Genomic DNA, 14757 nt, shown 5'->3' on the forward strand with positions numbered 1-14757 from the left:
TGTTAGCCAGTTTTCATTCACTTGGTTTCATATTTTTTGTACTATTTTTTCTTTACATTCTATTAGTGAATTTTTCATTCTGTCATTAAGTTGCCTTTTCGAACTCAGTGGATTTATAATGTTAGTGAGTTGGCTTTTACGTACTCCGTCAATTTTTCGTTCTTTTAGTGAGTTGCCTTTTCTTACTGAAAGTTAGAATTTTTCATTCTTTTAGCGAGTTGCCATTTCATACTGCAAGTTAGAATGTTTCTTTCTTTCGCTGAGTTGCCTTTTCATACTACACGTTAGATTTTTCATTCTTTTTGTGAGTTGCCTTTTCATACTTCAAGTTAGACTTTTTCATACTCTTAGTGAGTTGCCTTTTCGCACCCCAAGATAGAATTATTCATTCCTTTTGTGAGTTGCCTTTTCATAATGCAAGTTAGAATTTTTCATTCTTTTAGTGAGGTGCCTTTTCATACTGCAAATTGGAATTTTTCATACTCTTAGTGAGTGGCATTTTCGCACTCCAAGGTACAATTTTTCAGTTTAATACTGAGTTGCCTTTTCACACAGTAAAATAGGATTTTTCAATATAATACTGAGTTGCCTTTGCCTTTTCACACTCAAATTTAGAATTTTTAAATTCTGATACTGAGTTGCCTTTTCACACCCTAAGTTAGTATTTTCCTCATCCTAGTCGTTTTTTTTTTATTTTCCAAGTCAGTTTTTCATTCTTTGCGTGAATTTTGTCCATGTACTTAGTGGGTTTTTGCATTTACCTAATGAGTTATTTCATTCTCTCATCAAGATGTTTCTCTCTCTTATTGATTCTTAAAAATCATTTGCTTATTATTTCTATCTAATTCTCCTAAAAAGTTTATTCTTCAATCTCATCTGCATCTCTCGTCGGCTGATGAGTATGATGATGATGATTCCCGAGATGATTCTGATGTTGACTCTCCAGATGAGGATGATGGTGATTCTCGAGGTGATTCTGATGCCGATTCTCGAAGTGATTCTGATGATGATTGCCGAGATGATTCTTATCCTGATTCTCGAGATGATTCTGATGCTGGTTCTCGAAATGATTCTGATGATGATTCTCGAGATAAGGACAATGCTGATTCTCAAGATGATTCTGATGCTGATTCTCGAGATAGAATGATGATGATGATGATGCTGCTGTCGGTGAGATGGTTCCCTCTGGGAATCATTCTGCATCTTACCCAGATATCCCATTGTCGGGGAATCGTCTTGAGGACAAGATCTAATTGACGAAAATGACGTTAGGGTTCGAAATGAGGAGGAAAGAGTACAAAAAGATAACGAAATGGGTTGGGAAGTTTTTATTGTGGGGGCAGTTGCTGTTCCAAAGAGGAGAGAGAGAGAGAGAGAGAGAGAGAGAGAGAGAGAGAGAGAGAGAGAGAGAGATTTGACTCCTGAATATGAAGCAGAATGTTAGGAGGTTGAAGAAATCTGAGGAAGAAAAATTTCTGGCCATGAGTTAAGGTCCTGAAATGTGCAGGAAAAGGTTAAGGGGAGAGGGTTGAAGAACTCGAGAGAAAATGCCATTTATGTGAGAGAGAGAGAGAGGGTCATGAATATGAAGCAGAATGTTAGAGGTTGAAATCGAGAAGAAAGATGAAGAAAGAGGGAGAGCTTAGAGAGAGAGAGAGAGAGAGAAGAGAGAGAGAGAGATTATGGTCTGAATGCAGAAACAGAATGTAAGGGGTTTTCAGAAATGGAAGGAAAAACCTTTGTTTTATGAGAGAGAGAGAGAGAGAGAGATGAATGTGGGGTAGGCAGGCGAGAAACACAACTGCATCATCAACTTTCCTTGCAGCTATTAAGCCCGTCTCTTGTCATAAATTACTTGGTGAATGTTTCATAATATTTTCCCTCAGTGGCACAGGAAAGAAAAAGATAATTTTCCTCCCGAGTTGCGTCGGCGAGGAACCGGCTTATTTCTCGTACGAAAACTGAAAAGTTTCTTGTTTTTTATATATACTCGTATATATTTCACCTATAAAAAAACATTCAGGTTGCATTTTTTCATTCTCATGGTTTATTTTAGGGACTCTCTCTCTCTCTCTCTCTCTCTCTCTCTCTCTCTCTCTCTCTCTCTCTCTCTCTCTCTCTCTCTATAAACAGGTATTTTATCCTCTCTATGCGTCAAACCCCCTTACGTTCTGCTGCAAATTCAGGTCGTCCCTAATTTCTCTCTCTCTCTCTCTCTCTCTCTCTCTCTCTCTCTCTCTCTCTCTCTCTCTCATAAACAGGCTTTTTCTCCTCTCTGTTCGTCAAATCCCCTTACGTTCTGCTGCAAATTCAGGTCCGTAATTTCTCTCTCTCTCTCTCTCTCTCTTAAACAGGCATATTCTCCCTTCTATTCTTCAAACCCCCTTACATCCTGCTCCAAATTCAATACCCTAATCGCTCTCTCTCTCTCTCTCTCTCTCTCTCTCTCTCTCTCTCTCTCTCTCTCTCTCTCTCTCTCTCTCTCTCTCTCTCTCTCTCTCCACTTGTAAGATTCAGGTCTATTTCTTTCCATTGTAATTAATTTTATTTACACCAAAACTAAACAGGCTAGTAAGTTCTGCACAGAAATTACAGTAAAACAAAATAATGAAATAAAAGTTACTGGAGGAATTAATACAGATAAAGAAAATACTTGAAAGAAATAAAATAGAATTTTTTTTTACTGGCTGAAGTCTAACCAAGATAAGTCGTTTGTTGAAAAACTGAAAGAAAAGAGGAATAAGTGAAATAAAACTAGTTTGAAAAACTCCCGCATTTTCCGTTTATTAAACTGTGTCCAAAAAATTCAATCAGTTCTAAGAACTAAATAAGAGGAGGTGTATTAGTGGTAACTTACTTAAACCATCATTGTACCTAATAAAGAAACGTATATTTGCACGATGTTTTTCATTTGGAAATTGTGAAAATTGCAAGAGAATAACTTTGTAGAATAAAAAGATAATTGGGGGAATGGACACATAAAATTTTTTCTCCATGAAACAAAGGTTACATTAATTACAAATTATGAAAACTACAAAAATATTTATAGTAGATAGCAGGCTTTTGTTGATTGGTGTAGCGTTCAAACTTCGTTTGTTGCAAACATCAAATTATTTAGTGACAATTCATCATTAATTAAAAGTTACTATAAAATTCACGCGGATGCTAGCTGTTGCATGCCATGAATGGCAATGCATGTACTCTAGGTTTTATTGCCGAGGCAAGTCTCATACATCACATTTAGGTGGGTACTTCCGAATTTGGTAATTAACAGGACATATTCCTTTAAATTTAAATAGCCTTGTGTCACCTACATGCTCGATACGCTCAGTATGCGCTGTGTTGTTAATAGAGGGAATTGTTGTAAGTAACGTGATATGTATCCATATATTTATTTTAATTGTGTGTACAGCACTGATAGCCGACGTTTAACTATAATGAAACTGAAAATAGCAATGCGAAATTGAAAACAGTAAAACGAAATTGAAAATAGTAAAATGAAATCGAAAAAAAGTAAAATGAAGTCGAAAACAGTAAAATGAAATTGAAAATGAAATAGTAAAATGAAATTGAAAATAGTAAAATGAAATAGGAAATAGTAAAATGAAATCGAAAAAAGTAAAATGAAATTGAAAAAAATAAGATGAAATTGAAAATAGTAAAATGAAATTGAAAAAAGTGAAATGAAATTGAAAATAGCAAAATGAAGTTGAAAAAGTCAAATGAAATAAAAAAAAGTAAAATGAAAATGAAAAAAAGTCAAATGAAATAGAAAAAAGTAAAACGAAATTAAAAAAAGTAAAATGAAATCGAAAAAAGTAAAATGAAATCGAAAAAAAGTCAAATGAAACTGAAAACAGTACAATAAAACTGTGAATACTAAAATAGTAGAAATACAAAATGACTTGAATATTGCCTTCTTTTTTGATAGAACAGGTATACGACACTAGTACACAAACAACAACTAAGGACTGAGGTCAGTGTGTGAGTGAGTACGCGCACCTAAGCCCATCGTCTTTGGAATGTCGAGGAGTTTACTGGCTGACGTAAAAATACCCCCATTAACCAGCCCTGCCCTAATACGAAGTCAACACTGCCGCCCGAACGCAGAACTTTTCTCTTCAACCTCCGTGGTTTATGCGATAGACGTGAATGAATTTTTTTCTTAGGACCTACATTTATCCTGGGCTATAAGGATTTTATGTCCCTTCGACTTAGGAGGGGCTCTTTTTTTTTTTTTTAGTATAAAAATGTTTTACATTCCGGATTCCGACACGAACTTCAAATATTGATGTGTGGTATGAACGTAGAATGCCGGAGTGGAATACATTATGAACGAGTTGGAAATTATAGCTGCTTTTAAAGAACAATTGTGAGAAAGATCCCCATGCCATGGAAATAGGAAATAGCCTCACTGGTTATACTTTCCACCTACAGCCTTAAATCCGGAATGAGAATGTAAAGCCGAAATTCCCATTCCAAATTTTCGAGTTGTCTTTGTCCAATTTCAGTTAGTTTTCCGTTCGCTAGCGTGATGAGAGCGGTAATGATAATCGTCGAATGTTTTAGATTTCGTTTGGAAGGATTTTTGGTGAAGATTCATCACCGACTGGGGATAAATACCGGAAAATGCCACAGTCACTGACTTCTCATTTCCGTTTTATAAAACTCCTTTATTAAACTGCCCCGAATTCACAACATTTAGGGTTACGTACCGAACACTTTCTGTCAGGCTGAAATTTCCTTTCATTTTCAATTTCCGGTCCTAAGTCGCACTCCCAAAGAAACTCATTTTTATCGTACGCCTAACAAACTAATCTTCTAGCAGTCGTATTTTAAAACTTAATTGAAACTAACTCATTTTGCATCATACCCCTCATAAACTTATTTTAAAGAAGACTCTTTTTAAATCTCGCTTCTGCCATACTCATTTTAATAAAACATACTCCTAAGAGGCTCCTTTGAATTCATACTTGTAATAAACACATTTTGAATTATGCTACTAACGAACTCTGTTTCTTCTCCGTCTTTATTTTTTTTTTTTAAACTTAAATTTTCCCTAATCAAGTCCTTTTCAATTCAGAGCTCCTCAAGGGGCCTCATTAGATATATTCAGACTATCTCTTACTTATGCCGCATTATTTTATGAGATTAAAACGCCGCCCAACCCATTTTTTTCGAGACTCAACCTTCGACAAATTACAGACTTGCAATGTTTCTAATACTATTCATACGTTTAAGAAAACTGCCCAAAGCGTGTATGAATAAATAGATAATTCAATTGCTTCTTCATTTCTCCAAGGTCCAGTTATTTATCAGCTAAATAGTTTTAGGCTGGAATTCCGCACGAGAGGAAAAATGTAGCATTAAGTTGTCATGGTTGTCTAATCAATTTTCTTCAAGTCTCTCTCTCCTCTCTCTCTTCCAGGTACGTATTTGCATACACATACACAGACGCGAATACTATATATATTATATATATATATATATATATATATATATATATATATATATATATATATATATATATATATATATATATATACTCATATATATATATATATATATATATATATATATATATATATATATATATATATATATATATATATATATATATATATATATATATATATATATATATATATATATATATATATATATATATATATATATATATATATATATATATATATATATATATATATATATATATATATATTGTGTGTGTGGGTGTGTTTTGTTATATCTCATTAACCAGCAAGTGAAAAATCTGTCATCTTATCTTTTTATTCTCACATATGTAAAAAAATTTTGTTTTCTTCTGTTATTATATATTTTTTGTTGTGGGTTGTTTTGTCCGTTTTGTATTTATCTCAGCGTGAATGAATTGAATTTCCCTCTAGAGTTCTCTTTGTATGTCATTTTTCCGCGACATTTAATTTTCGCGATGCTACACAGATTCAAATTCTTTTAATCTTTCCCTGCTGTTCATTCACGTTTTCTCCCCCCTTTTGTTATGTGCGTTTTTCATTTTCCTTTTGTTATTATCATTTTTGTTTCGTGATGGCGTCCGCTTGCAAGCCGTTTGCGTAAGGTAATAGCCGGTCCTCATATCTAGGCGTTTTGCTTGAATGCATTTTCATGTAATAGGTATTGTTGCTAGACAGACGTTAAAATCAGAGCAACTTTCGTTTTTTTGTTTTCATTAGATTAAACTGGCCTTGCATCTTCACGGTTTCATGCTGAACGAAAACGACGTGAATGTATTTTTACCCGTGAAAAAGGACTTGGTCCTATTTCCGAATATTTTAAAGTTTGATATTTACGTAGCTTTGTTTTCCGGGGTTAGCTGAAAGTATGGGCCCATTTTCCATTCGTTTCCTTTCTTTACAACTGTTGTTTTATTTTTTTTTATTCCTTTCAGTGTTCACCCGCTCTCAAAGGTAAACCTCAAAGGGGAGAAATTAAAGTAAATTGTTTATAGAGTACATGCAGTTAGCCGCTTTTGTCCACCGCGTATGACCTTAAAGAGGTTGTGACAGATTTATTTTATTTTTTTATTATTTCGCCCCTAAAATATATTTTTTAAGTTAATGCCTGTACCGTCGGCGCCAGCATTATGATATTTTTAATTTCATATGATATTTTTAATTTCATTGCTTGGTAAATAGCGAGGAAAAATCACCTATACCAATCCCAAAAGGAAATTGAATCCGAATATTTTATACCAGGATGTCCTTTTCTGATAACAAGTGGCTGTGCCGGAGGCAGACTTGCCTATCCTGCGTTTTGAGCTCGGGAAAGGCAAGCCCGGAACTTGCTAAGGATGTTGATACAACGAAGGATATTGCGATTTTTATCACAGATTGACGTCGTTTCCTATTAAGTGGCGGCGTCATATTTTATGGAAGATTGGAGAAACCATCGTAAAAGATGAAGTAAGTTTTTTAATGTAATTGTAGTATTGAATATCGACGTCATATCTTACAACAAAGTATGAAAAACCCTTCTAAAGTATGGAAGCACCGTAATTAAAAAGATAAAAAGATTACTGTTATTTTCGAAATCGCCAGTGTGACCTCTCTCTCTCTCTCTCTCTCTCTCTCTCTCTCTCTCTCTCTCTCTCTCTCTCTCTCTCTCTCTCTCACGAAAAAATGTATGTGCCATATTTCATTTACACCTTGGATCGAGGTCCGATCGGTACGCTTTGTCCCTTAATCTATTTCCGTGCCGTCAATATAAAAATAGTTTATGGAATTTATCGGAAATGTAAACCCTCCATATCAGAGAAGGATGATTACGGATTGCGGGTCCTCTCTCTCTCTCTCTCTCTCTCTCTCTCTCTCTCTCTCTCTCTCTCTCTCTCTCTCTCTCATACATACATTCAGCTTGTGTGTTTGGATACTTTATGTCAAATGCAGGAATTTGAAATATTGGCTTTCGTACGTTCAGCTGAAACTATCCTGAAATATTTATGTAGAAGATAAAACCTGAATTACAGATATTTTTATAATGAAAGCTAAACTTTTAAAAATAACAGGGTATTTGATTAAATAAACTTACCCCGTTATTTCTTACAAGTGAGTTTTTATACTGAAAGTAAATAAAAAGAATTAGTAAATGATCATCGTAAAATCTTTCTTTCAATGGGTTTCTGTTGTCAGACCTCACGTCTTGAAAAAAATTTTTTTTTCTTTTTTTTATTCTCGTTTAAATCTTCGGCCATCTGTTTGGGAGGTGAAAATATTTACCATAAAGTAAAATCATTACTTCAGGTTTTGATGGCTATAGTTTTTATGACGCTCGATTTTAGAAATCATCAATCTGTCAGTGAAAGTTCCTGAGTTTTATTTTTTTTTATTTAAGCGAATGAAACGAATAATTTCCTTACGATGTGATCAGAAGCTTTACTTTAATGTTACTTCTCATTACGGTACTTGTTTATTATATCTAATATCGTTTTGGCCCTGATATGATTTCCAGACGCAGTATTTGTTGTGAGATGATTGCAAATTTGTCCCGTGTTAAGGGATAGATATTCCGAAGGCAGAAAAGATTATTCCTCAAGAGAAATATGTAAAGATTGAGTTTTCCAGGTCGCAAAATATAATTACGGATAACAACTTCACCTTTAAATATTACAAAATTGCCGACAAGGTGATCAAGGAACAAGGAGGGATGGACTTTTAAGCTCAGGAAAGCAATTGGCCGATGTGCACCCCATATAAAAATGGGTATAAAAGCACGTTAAACGAAGAAGAAGAAGAAGAAGAAGAATTGAAATGAGGAATTTCATGAGACTCCAGAGAAAGGAAGCAGAGAGAGAATACCAGTGTAATGAGGTGGACTGCTGTCGAATCCACTGTAGGCATTACTTAAGGTGCACTGCAGGCATTACTTAAGGTTCTTTGCAGCTACCCTTCGGCCCCTAGCTGCAACCCCTCTCATTCCTTTTTATTGTACCTTTGTTCATATTCTTTCTTTCATCTTCCGTTCCACCCTCTCCTAACAATTGATTCATAGTGCAACTGCGAGGTTTTCCTCCTGTTACATCTGTCAAACCTTTTTACTGTCAATTTCTTTTTCATCGCTGAATGACCTCAGAGGTTCCAGTGCTTGGCCTATGGCCTAAATCCTCTCTCTCTCTCTCTCTCTCTCTCTCTCTCTCTCTCTCTCTCTCTCTCTCTGTGCTTCTTTCATTAGTTTTTGACGAATATTTTCCTTTCACTTATTTTTTGTTGTCATTCTTTGTTATCCTTTTGTTATCTCTTTGACTTTTGGACCTGTTTGTAAACAGTCTTGTTTAATTGGCCGTTTGCTTCTTTTTCATCTCATTTATTTGTTTTTTTCTTTGGCTCTTTGTTATTTATGGGCCTTTGGCTTCTGTTGTTATCATTCATTGGAATTTGACTTTTTTTTTTCCATTGGTTTTGGGCTTTTTTTCTGTGAAGAATTTTTTCTTTTTTTTTAGCTCTATTTAATATTTATGGACCTCTGGCTTCTGTTGTTATCATTCATTGGCCTTTAACTTCTTTTTTACGTTGCTTTTGGACTTTTTTGTGAAGAAATTTTTTTTGGTTGCTTTTTGTCATAATGCAATGGCTGTTCACTTCCTTATCATCCCATTTATTTGTTATTTTTTCTTCGTTTCGTTACCATTTGGCCGCTTGTATTAGCTGTTGGCTGTGGACTTCTTGTTATCATGTTTGGCTTTTGAGTTATTTATGTTCTTACGTTGTAGTTTTGTTGCCATATATTTGCTTTAAACACGCGACGCTAAAGAAGATTACAGTACCTGCATCGTGCACGTATTATTCCTCCGTTATAGTCAGGCAAAATTTTAACTGTATTGCGTAACTTTTTTCGAATCATGAAATCATTCTGAATATTGTTGTAAAGAGAAATAGTGTGTTTATAGAGAATATTCTTCATTTATTTTACTGATAATTTTCCTTAAAGTATTCATATTTTATGTTCCGGCGATGTAAATTTTGTTATCTTGGACTGAAACTATATGCGTCTTTGGGAATAGCATGCAGGTAATCAATTTGGTAAGCGTTATGTATTTAGTGAAAGTTCCTTTGTAGTAAAATTTAAGAGTTTTTTATTTTTTTTGTAGGACCAGATAACCAAGTAAAAAAAAATCCTTCTTTGAATATATTAATAGGGTAGATATAATTTCTTCTTGGACAGTTTACCCTTTGTAATACATACATATATGCGTTGACACACATATATACATATATATATGTATATATATATATATATATATATATATATATATATATATATATATATATATATATATATATTTGTGTTTTATGGGTTCTGGTATGTATAAACTACCATTTTTTTCACTGTTAAGCTAGTTCGCGTAACATGAACGGATTTCAAGAAGACAGTGGTCACTGCCACATTCAGACTTAAACTGCGGGATAGTGGATGAACCCCATATGTAGAAGACTTCCAAAGCAATTCGGGTCTAGCCCAATTGCTCACACAGCGCCACTCACCTCTCTCTTGCACTCTCTCTAATTCCCTGAATTCTGAGTTCCTTCTTAAGGCTGAGATGACCCTCAGATAATTATAAAATACATTGTGGTTTAAAGGCGCACTCATTTTGTATTTGAGATGTTAAGATGATTAAACAATGCTCTTTCATCTAAGGAGCCTACTTCACCGTATAATATCTTATGGGTGAGATTAGCTAGCTAGGAATAGCCCTAACATTGCGTCACTCACCTCTATCTATCTTGCACTCTCTCTGGTTCCCTGGATTCTGAGTTCCTTCTTAAGGCTGAGATGACCCTTAGGTAATTATAACATACGATGTAGTGTAAAGGCAAATTCATTTGTCTTTAATTTTTTAAGATGATTAAACAATACTCTTCATCTAGGAAGCCTACTTCTTATGAGTGAGATTAGCTAGGCAGAAATAGCCCTAACATTGCTGGTACATACTCTGGTAGGTTAGGGTTAGTTCATTATTGTCCGTTGAGGATTATCCTGTAGGCCTGTACAGCACATAACAGATTATAGGAATTATAGTGATTAACGTAGCAAAGATATAATTGAGAACTGGGTTCTTTCGTACGCCAGTGCAGTGTAAAGCCTGGTGGTATATGAAAGTAATCTGTTGTAAATTGCTTTTCAGGATCAATTGAAATTGGTTTAAAACAGGTTGACGGTCCTCCACCGCAGCCGGAGCTATCGCGGCTGAAGGTTTCATTATCATGGCCTGGTAACCTACCGTTAAGCGGTCTGCCACATGGTGATATGTGGGCTTGTAGTTAGCTAGGACATGATTATGACGAGTCCCTAATTTTTATTTTTTTATTTTGGAGTCCTTTATGTAATTTTACATTATACATGCAGATTTGCACACACACACACACACACACACACACACACACACACACACACACACACACACACATATATATATATATATATATATATATATATATATATATATATATATATATATATATATATATATCACACATTACCACAGGTGAAAAATAAGAAACGGGGTGTAGGTCCTGACCGGTTTCGACTTTATTTCCAAGCCATTGACGAAGGACTGATACAGTGTGAGAAGTCACAAATATATATACTACAAGAACAGTACTGACGAACATACACAACCGTTAGAGGCTCCATATCCCCACTCAGGCCGGTGTCGAGGTAGGAATGGCCTTTAAAACTCATTTGGCTAAAAATCACAATAGACTCTCAGGGGACATTGCTGATAAACAGACCATACCCCACCTCAGATCCACCTGACAGGTGTCATGGAGGCAGGTTGGAAACTCATTAACATTACTACCCTCGTACTGTGTTTACAAATATGATAATCCTATTTTCATATATCTCTACTGCCTACCTTAAAGTTTAAACAATTTACAAATTTCTTTTGATATTAAAGGATCAAGTTTATACATCCCTTGACTGATATTCATATTATGGTTGTAACTTTCTTTTATGAAGCTAGATTCAATGATGTTCCTTTCCAGTGCATTATTAGAATATACAATCCTTTTTGCCCCTTCCCAGTTGATAGCATGATTGTTCTCACTAACATGTACAAATATACCACTGTTCCCTTGTGCATATCTCACACATTTCTTATGTTGTTCAATTCTTTTTTCCAGTGCTTTCCCGGTTTGGCCAATATAAAAGTTGTCACAAGACTTACACGGAATTTTATATACACACCCTTTAATATTGTCTGGGGAGTTCTTGATAAGTACATTTTTCATTGTTGTATTGTTCTTAAATGCGACATTAACACCAAAATTCTTAAGAAGATGAGGGATATCTTCTTAAGAATTTTGGTGTTAATGTCGCATTTAAGAACAATACAACAATGAAAAATGTACTTATCAAGAACTCCCCAGACAATATTAAAGGGTGTGTATATAAAATTCCGTGTAAGTCTTGTGACAACTTTTATATTGGCCAAACCGGGAAAGCACTGGAAAAAAGAATTGAACAACATAAGAAATGTGTGAGATATGCACAAGGGAACAGTGGTATATTTGTACATGTTAGTGAGAACAATCATGCTATCAACTGGGAAGGGGCAAAAAGGATTGTATATTCTAATAATGCACTGGAAAGGAACATCATTGAATCTAGCTTCATAAAAGAAAGTTACAACCATAATATGAATATCAGTCAAGGGATGTATAAACTTGATCCTTTAATATCAAAAAAGAAATTTGTAAATTGTTTAAACTTTTTAAGGTAGGCAGTAGAGATATATGAAAAATAGGATTATCATATTTGTAAACACAGTACGAGGGTAGTAATGTTAATGAGTTTCCAAACCTGCCTCCATGACACCTGTCAGGTGTGGATCTGAGGTGGGGTATGGTCTGTTTATCAGCAATGTCCCCTGAGAGTCTATTGTGATTTTTAGCCAAATGAGTTTTAAAGGCCACTCTACCTCGACACCGGCCTGAGTGGGGATATGGAGCCTCAACGGTTGTGTATGTTCGTCAGTACTGTTCTTGTAGTATATATATTTGTGACTTCTCACACTCTGTATCAGTCCTTCGTCAATGGCTTGAAATAAAGTCGAAACCGGTCAGACCTACACCCTCTTTCTTATTTTTCACCTGTGGTAATGTGTGATAAACGAATCACGTACAAAAGTGATAATAATCATATATATATATATATATATATATATATATATATATATATATATATATATATATATATATATATATATATATATATATATATATACACATATATATATATATATATACTTATACATATGATATATATATATATATATACATATACATATTTATATAATGTACACATACACATATATGTGTGTGTGTGTGCTGAGTCGTATTGAAACATTTTTGTGTGCATATAGCTGTTCTCAGTCTATGGAATCCATTGAGAGCCCATCATTAATGTAAATTCTTTCTAGAATCTTTTTCAATGACTGTTATAAGGAATTTGATTCAGATGGATTGTTTGAACCTTGAATTGGTGATGACTATAATTTGAAACCTTTATCACTGACTACTGTAGTTACTCATTCATTAACATAAGACCTGGAGAAATACCTTAGGACATATTCTACTCCTTTCACTATTATTTCCTTCATGCTTTTATTTTTGCAAGTTACTAATTAATTTCTATCGTTTTACTTGCTGAGTGTAGTAGTAATAATATTGTTCAGTTCAGTGGTGCGTAGGGATTCATACTTTTTTTTCAAGCTGCCATCTCCAGTCACATTCCAAGTTTTCATGACGTCATCGGAATCGCATTGACGTCATATGCGTTTTGGCAGTCGAATTGATTGGTTGTCAGTGTTCGGAACTGTCAGTTGTTGCCCAAAAATTCAGCTCGAGTCATTTTCACCAACTAGAATAGATTGAACAACCCCATTGTGTGTGTGAAAGCACAGTTCTGCTTGGCTGTTTTTGATAAAAATTTTATGAAAAGGGTGTTTTCAAGAATAATTTTTAAAGGCAACCCAAGAAACTTGAGGAAAGCCGATGAAACAGTTTCACACATTTCATTAGTGTGTATGTGACTACAGCCTCTCTCTCTCTCTCTCTCTCTCTCTCTCTCTCTCTCTCTCTCTCTCTCTCTCTCTCTCTCTCTCTCTCTTCGGAAATTAACTTATGGAAATGAAACTAGAGGAAGTATGAAAACTTTATATTTCACTTTTACTTATTTCAGCATGAATTAACTTTTTCCTTGTGACTTTTTTCATTTGGTAAAGAAATTGAAAACTTTAACATATGCCTTTATAATCAATCTGTCGGCGGATGGCTCCACAAAATACTGTAAGTAAGCTATAACTTACCACATGTTTGCAGAACATCTTCAGGGGAAGGAGTTAAGTAGGTACTCTTATAGTCTACGGTAAAACCAACGTCGTGAAGAATATTTCCACTTGGGAGTTAGTAGGGATAATCGGTGTTTTTCCGTAGAAGATAGGCTTTTATGGGCCTCTCTTAAAATAGAGTAATGATGGCGTATGCACCGTAGAGCTAAGCATTAAGGATCTTTTACGGGCATTTAGCTAGCTAAGTTAGTGGGAGTCTTCCTGGTTTACTTATAAAAGTCCATAACCTTTTTTCTATGGGAAGGTAATTCTTCTTAGCCCCTTTTTTATGAAAAGTTAAGTTTTCGTAGGATGTTTAGGATGTTAATAAAGCCTGTTTCATCATTTTGTAATTAGAAAGTTAATTCTTAAAGACGTTGTTTTCAGTAGTACCTTAATGGGTTTATTACTTCTTTATGACTTCTTTGAGACAGACATTTAATCTTCCACAGTCTTTTATAATAAACAAGTAAAATGCTATAAAATTTTATCGGCGTCTATAAGGTTCCTGTTCATCATATAATGAAATACCGAAAATAGATCTGTCTTTCGGTGGTCTCGGTATAATGCTGTATGAGCCGCGACCCATGAAACTTTAACCACAGCCCAGTGGTGCCATGGCCTATATTGTTGCCAGACGCACGATTATGGCTAACTTTAACCTTAAATAAATTAAAAACTAATGGGACTAAACGGCTGCAATTTAGTATGTATAATGATTGGAGGGTGGATGATCAACATACCAATTTGCAGCCCTCTAGCCTCGGTAGTTTTTAGGAGCTGAGGGCGGACAGGAAAAGTGCGGACGGACAGACAAAGCCGGCACAATAGTTTTCTTTTCAGAAAACTAAAAGTTAACTTATCTGATGTTTTTAAAGAAGTTAATACTATAT

General features: G+C 34.7%; 1 protein-coding gene across 1 annotated transcript in view; it reads left to right on the forward strand.

Moving 5' to 3' along the window:
- LOC136833033 (uncharacterized) overlaps positions 1-10797 on the forward strand; it is a 337881-nt gene extending 327084 nt beyond the window's left edge. The window contains exons 7-9 of the mRNA XM_067094680.1: positions 859-1170; positions 6428-6446; positions 10658-10797. Coding sequence (XP_066950781.1) covers positions 859-1170; positions 6428-6446; positions 10658-10797 — 471 coding nt within the window. The remainder of the gene's footprint in view (positions 1-858; positions 1171-6427; positions 6447-10657) is intronic.
- The last annotated feature ends 3960 nt before the right edge of the window (positions 10798-14757 follow it).

Source organism: Macrobrachium rosenbergii, chromosome 51 (genome assembly GCF_040412425.1).
Source record: "Macrobrachium rosenbergii isolate ZJJX-2024 chromosome 51, ASM4041242v1, whole genome shotgun sequence".
NCBI lineage: Eukaryota > Metazoa > Arthropoda > Malacostraca > Decapoda > Palaemonidae > Macrobrachium > Macrobrachium rosenbergii.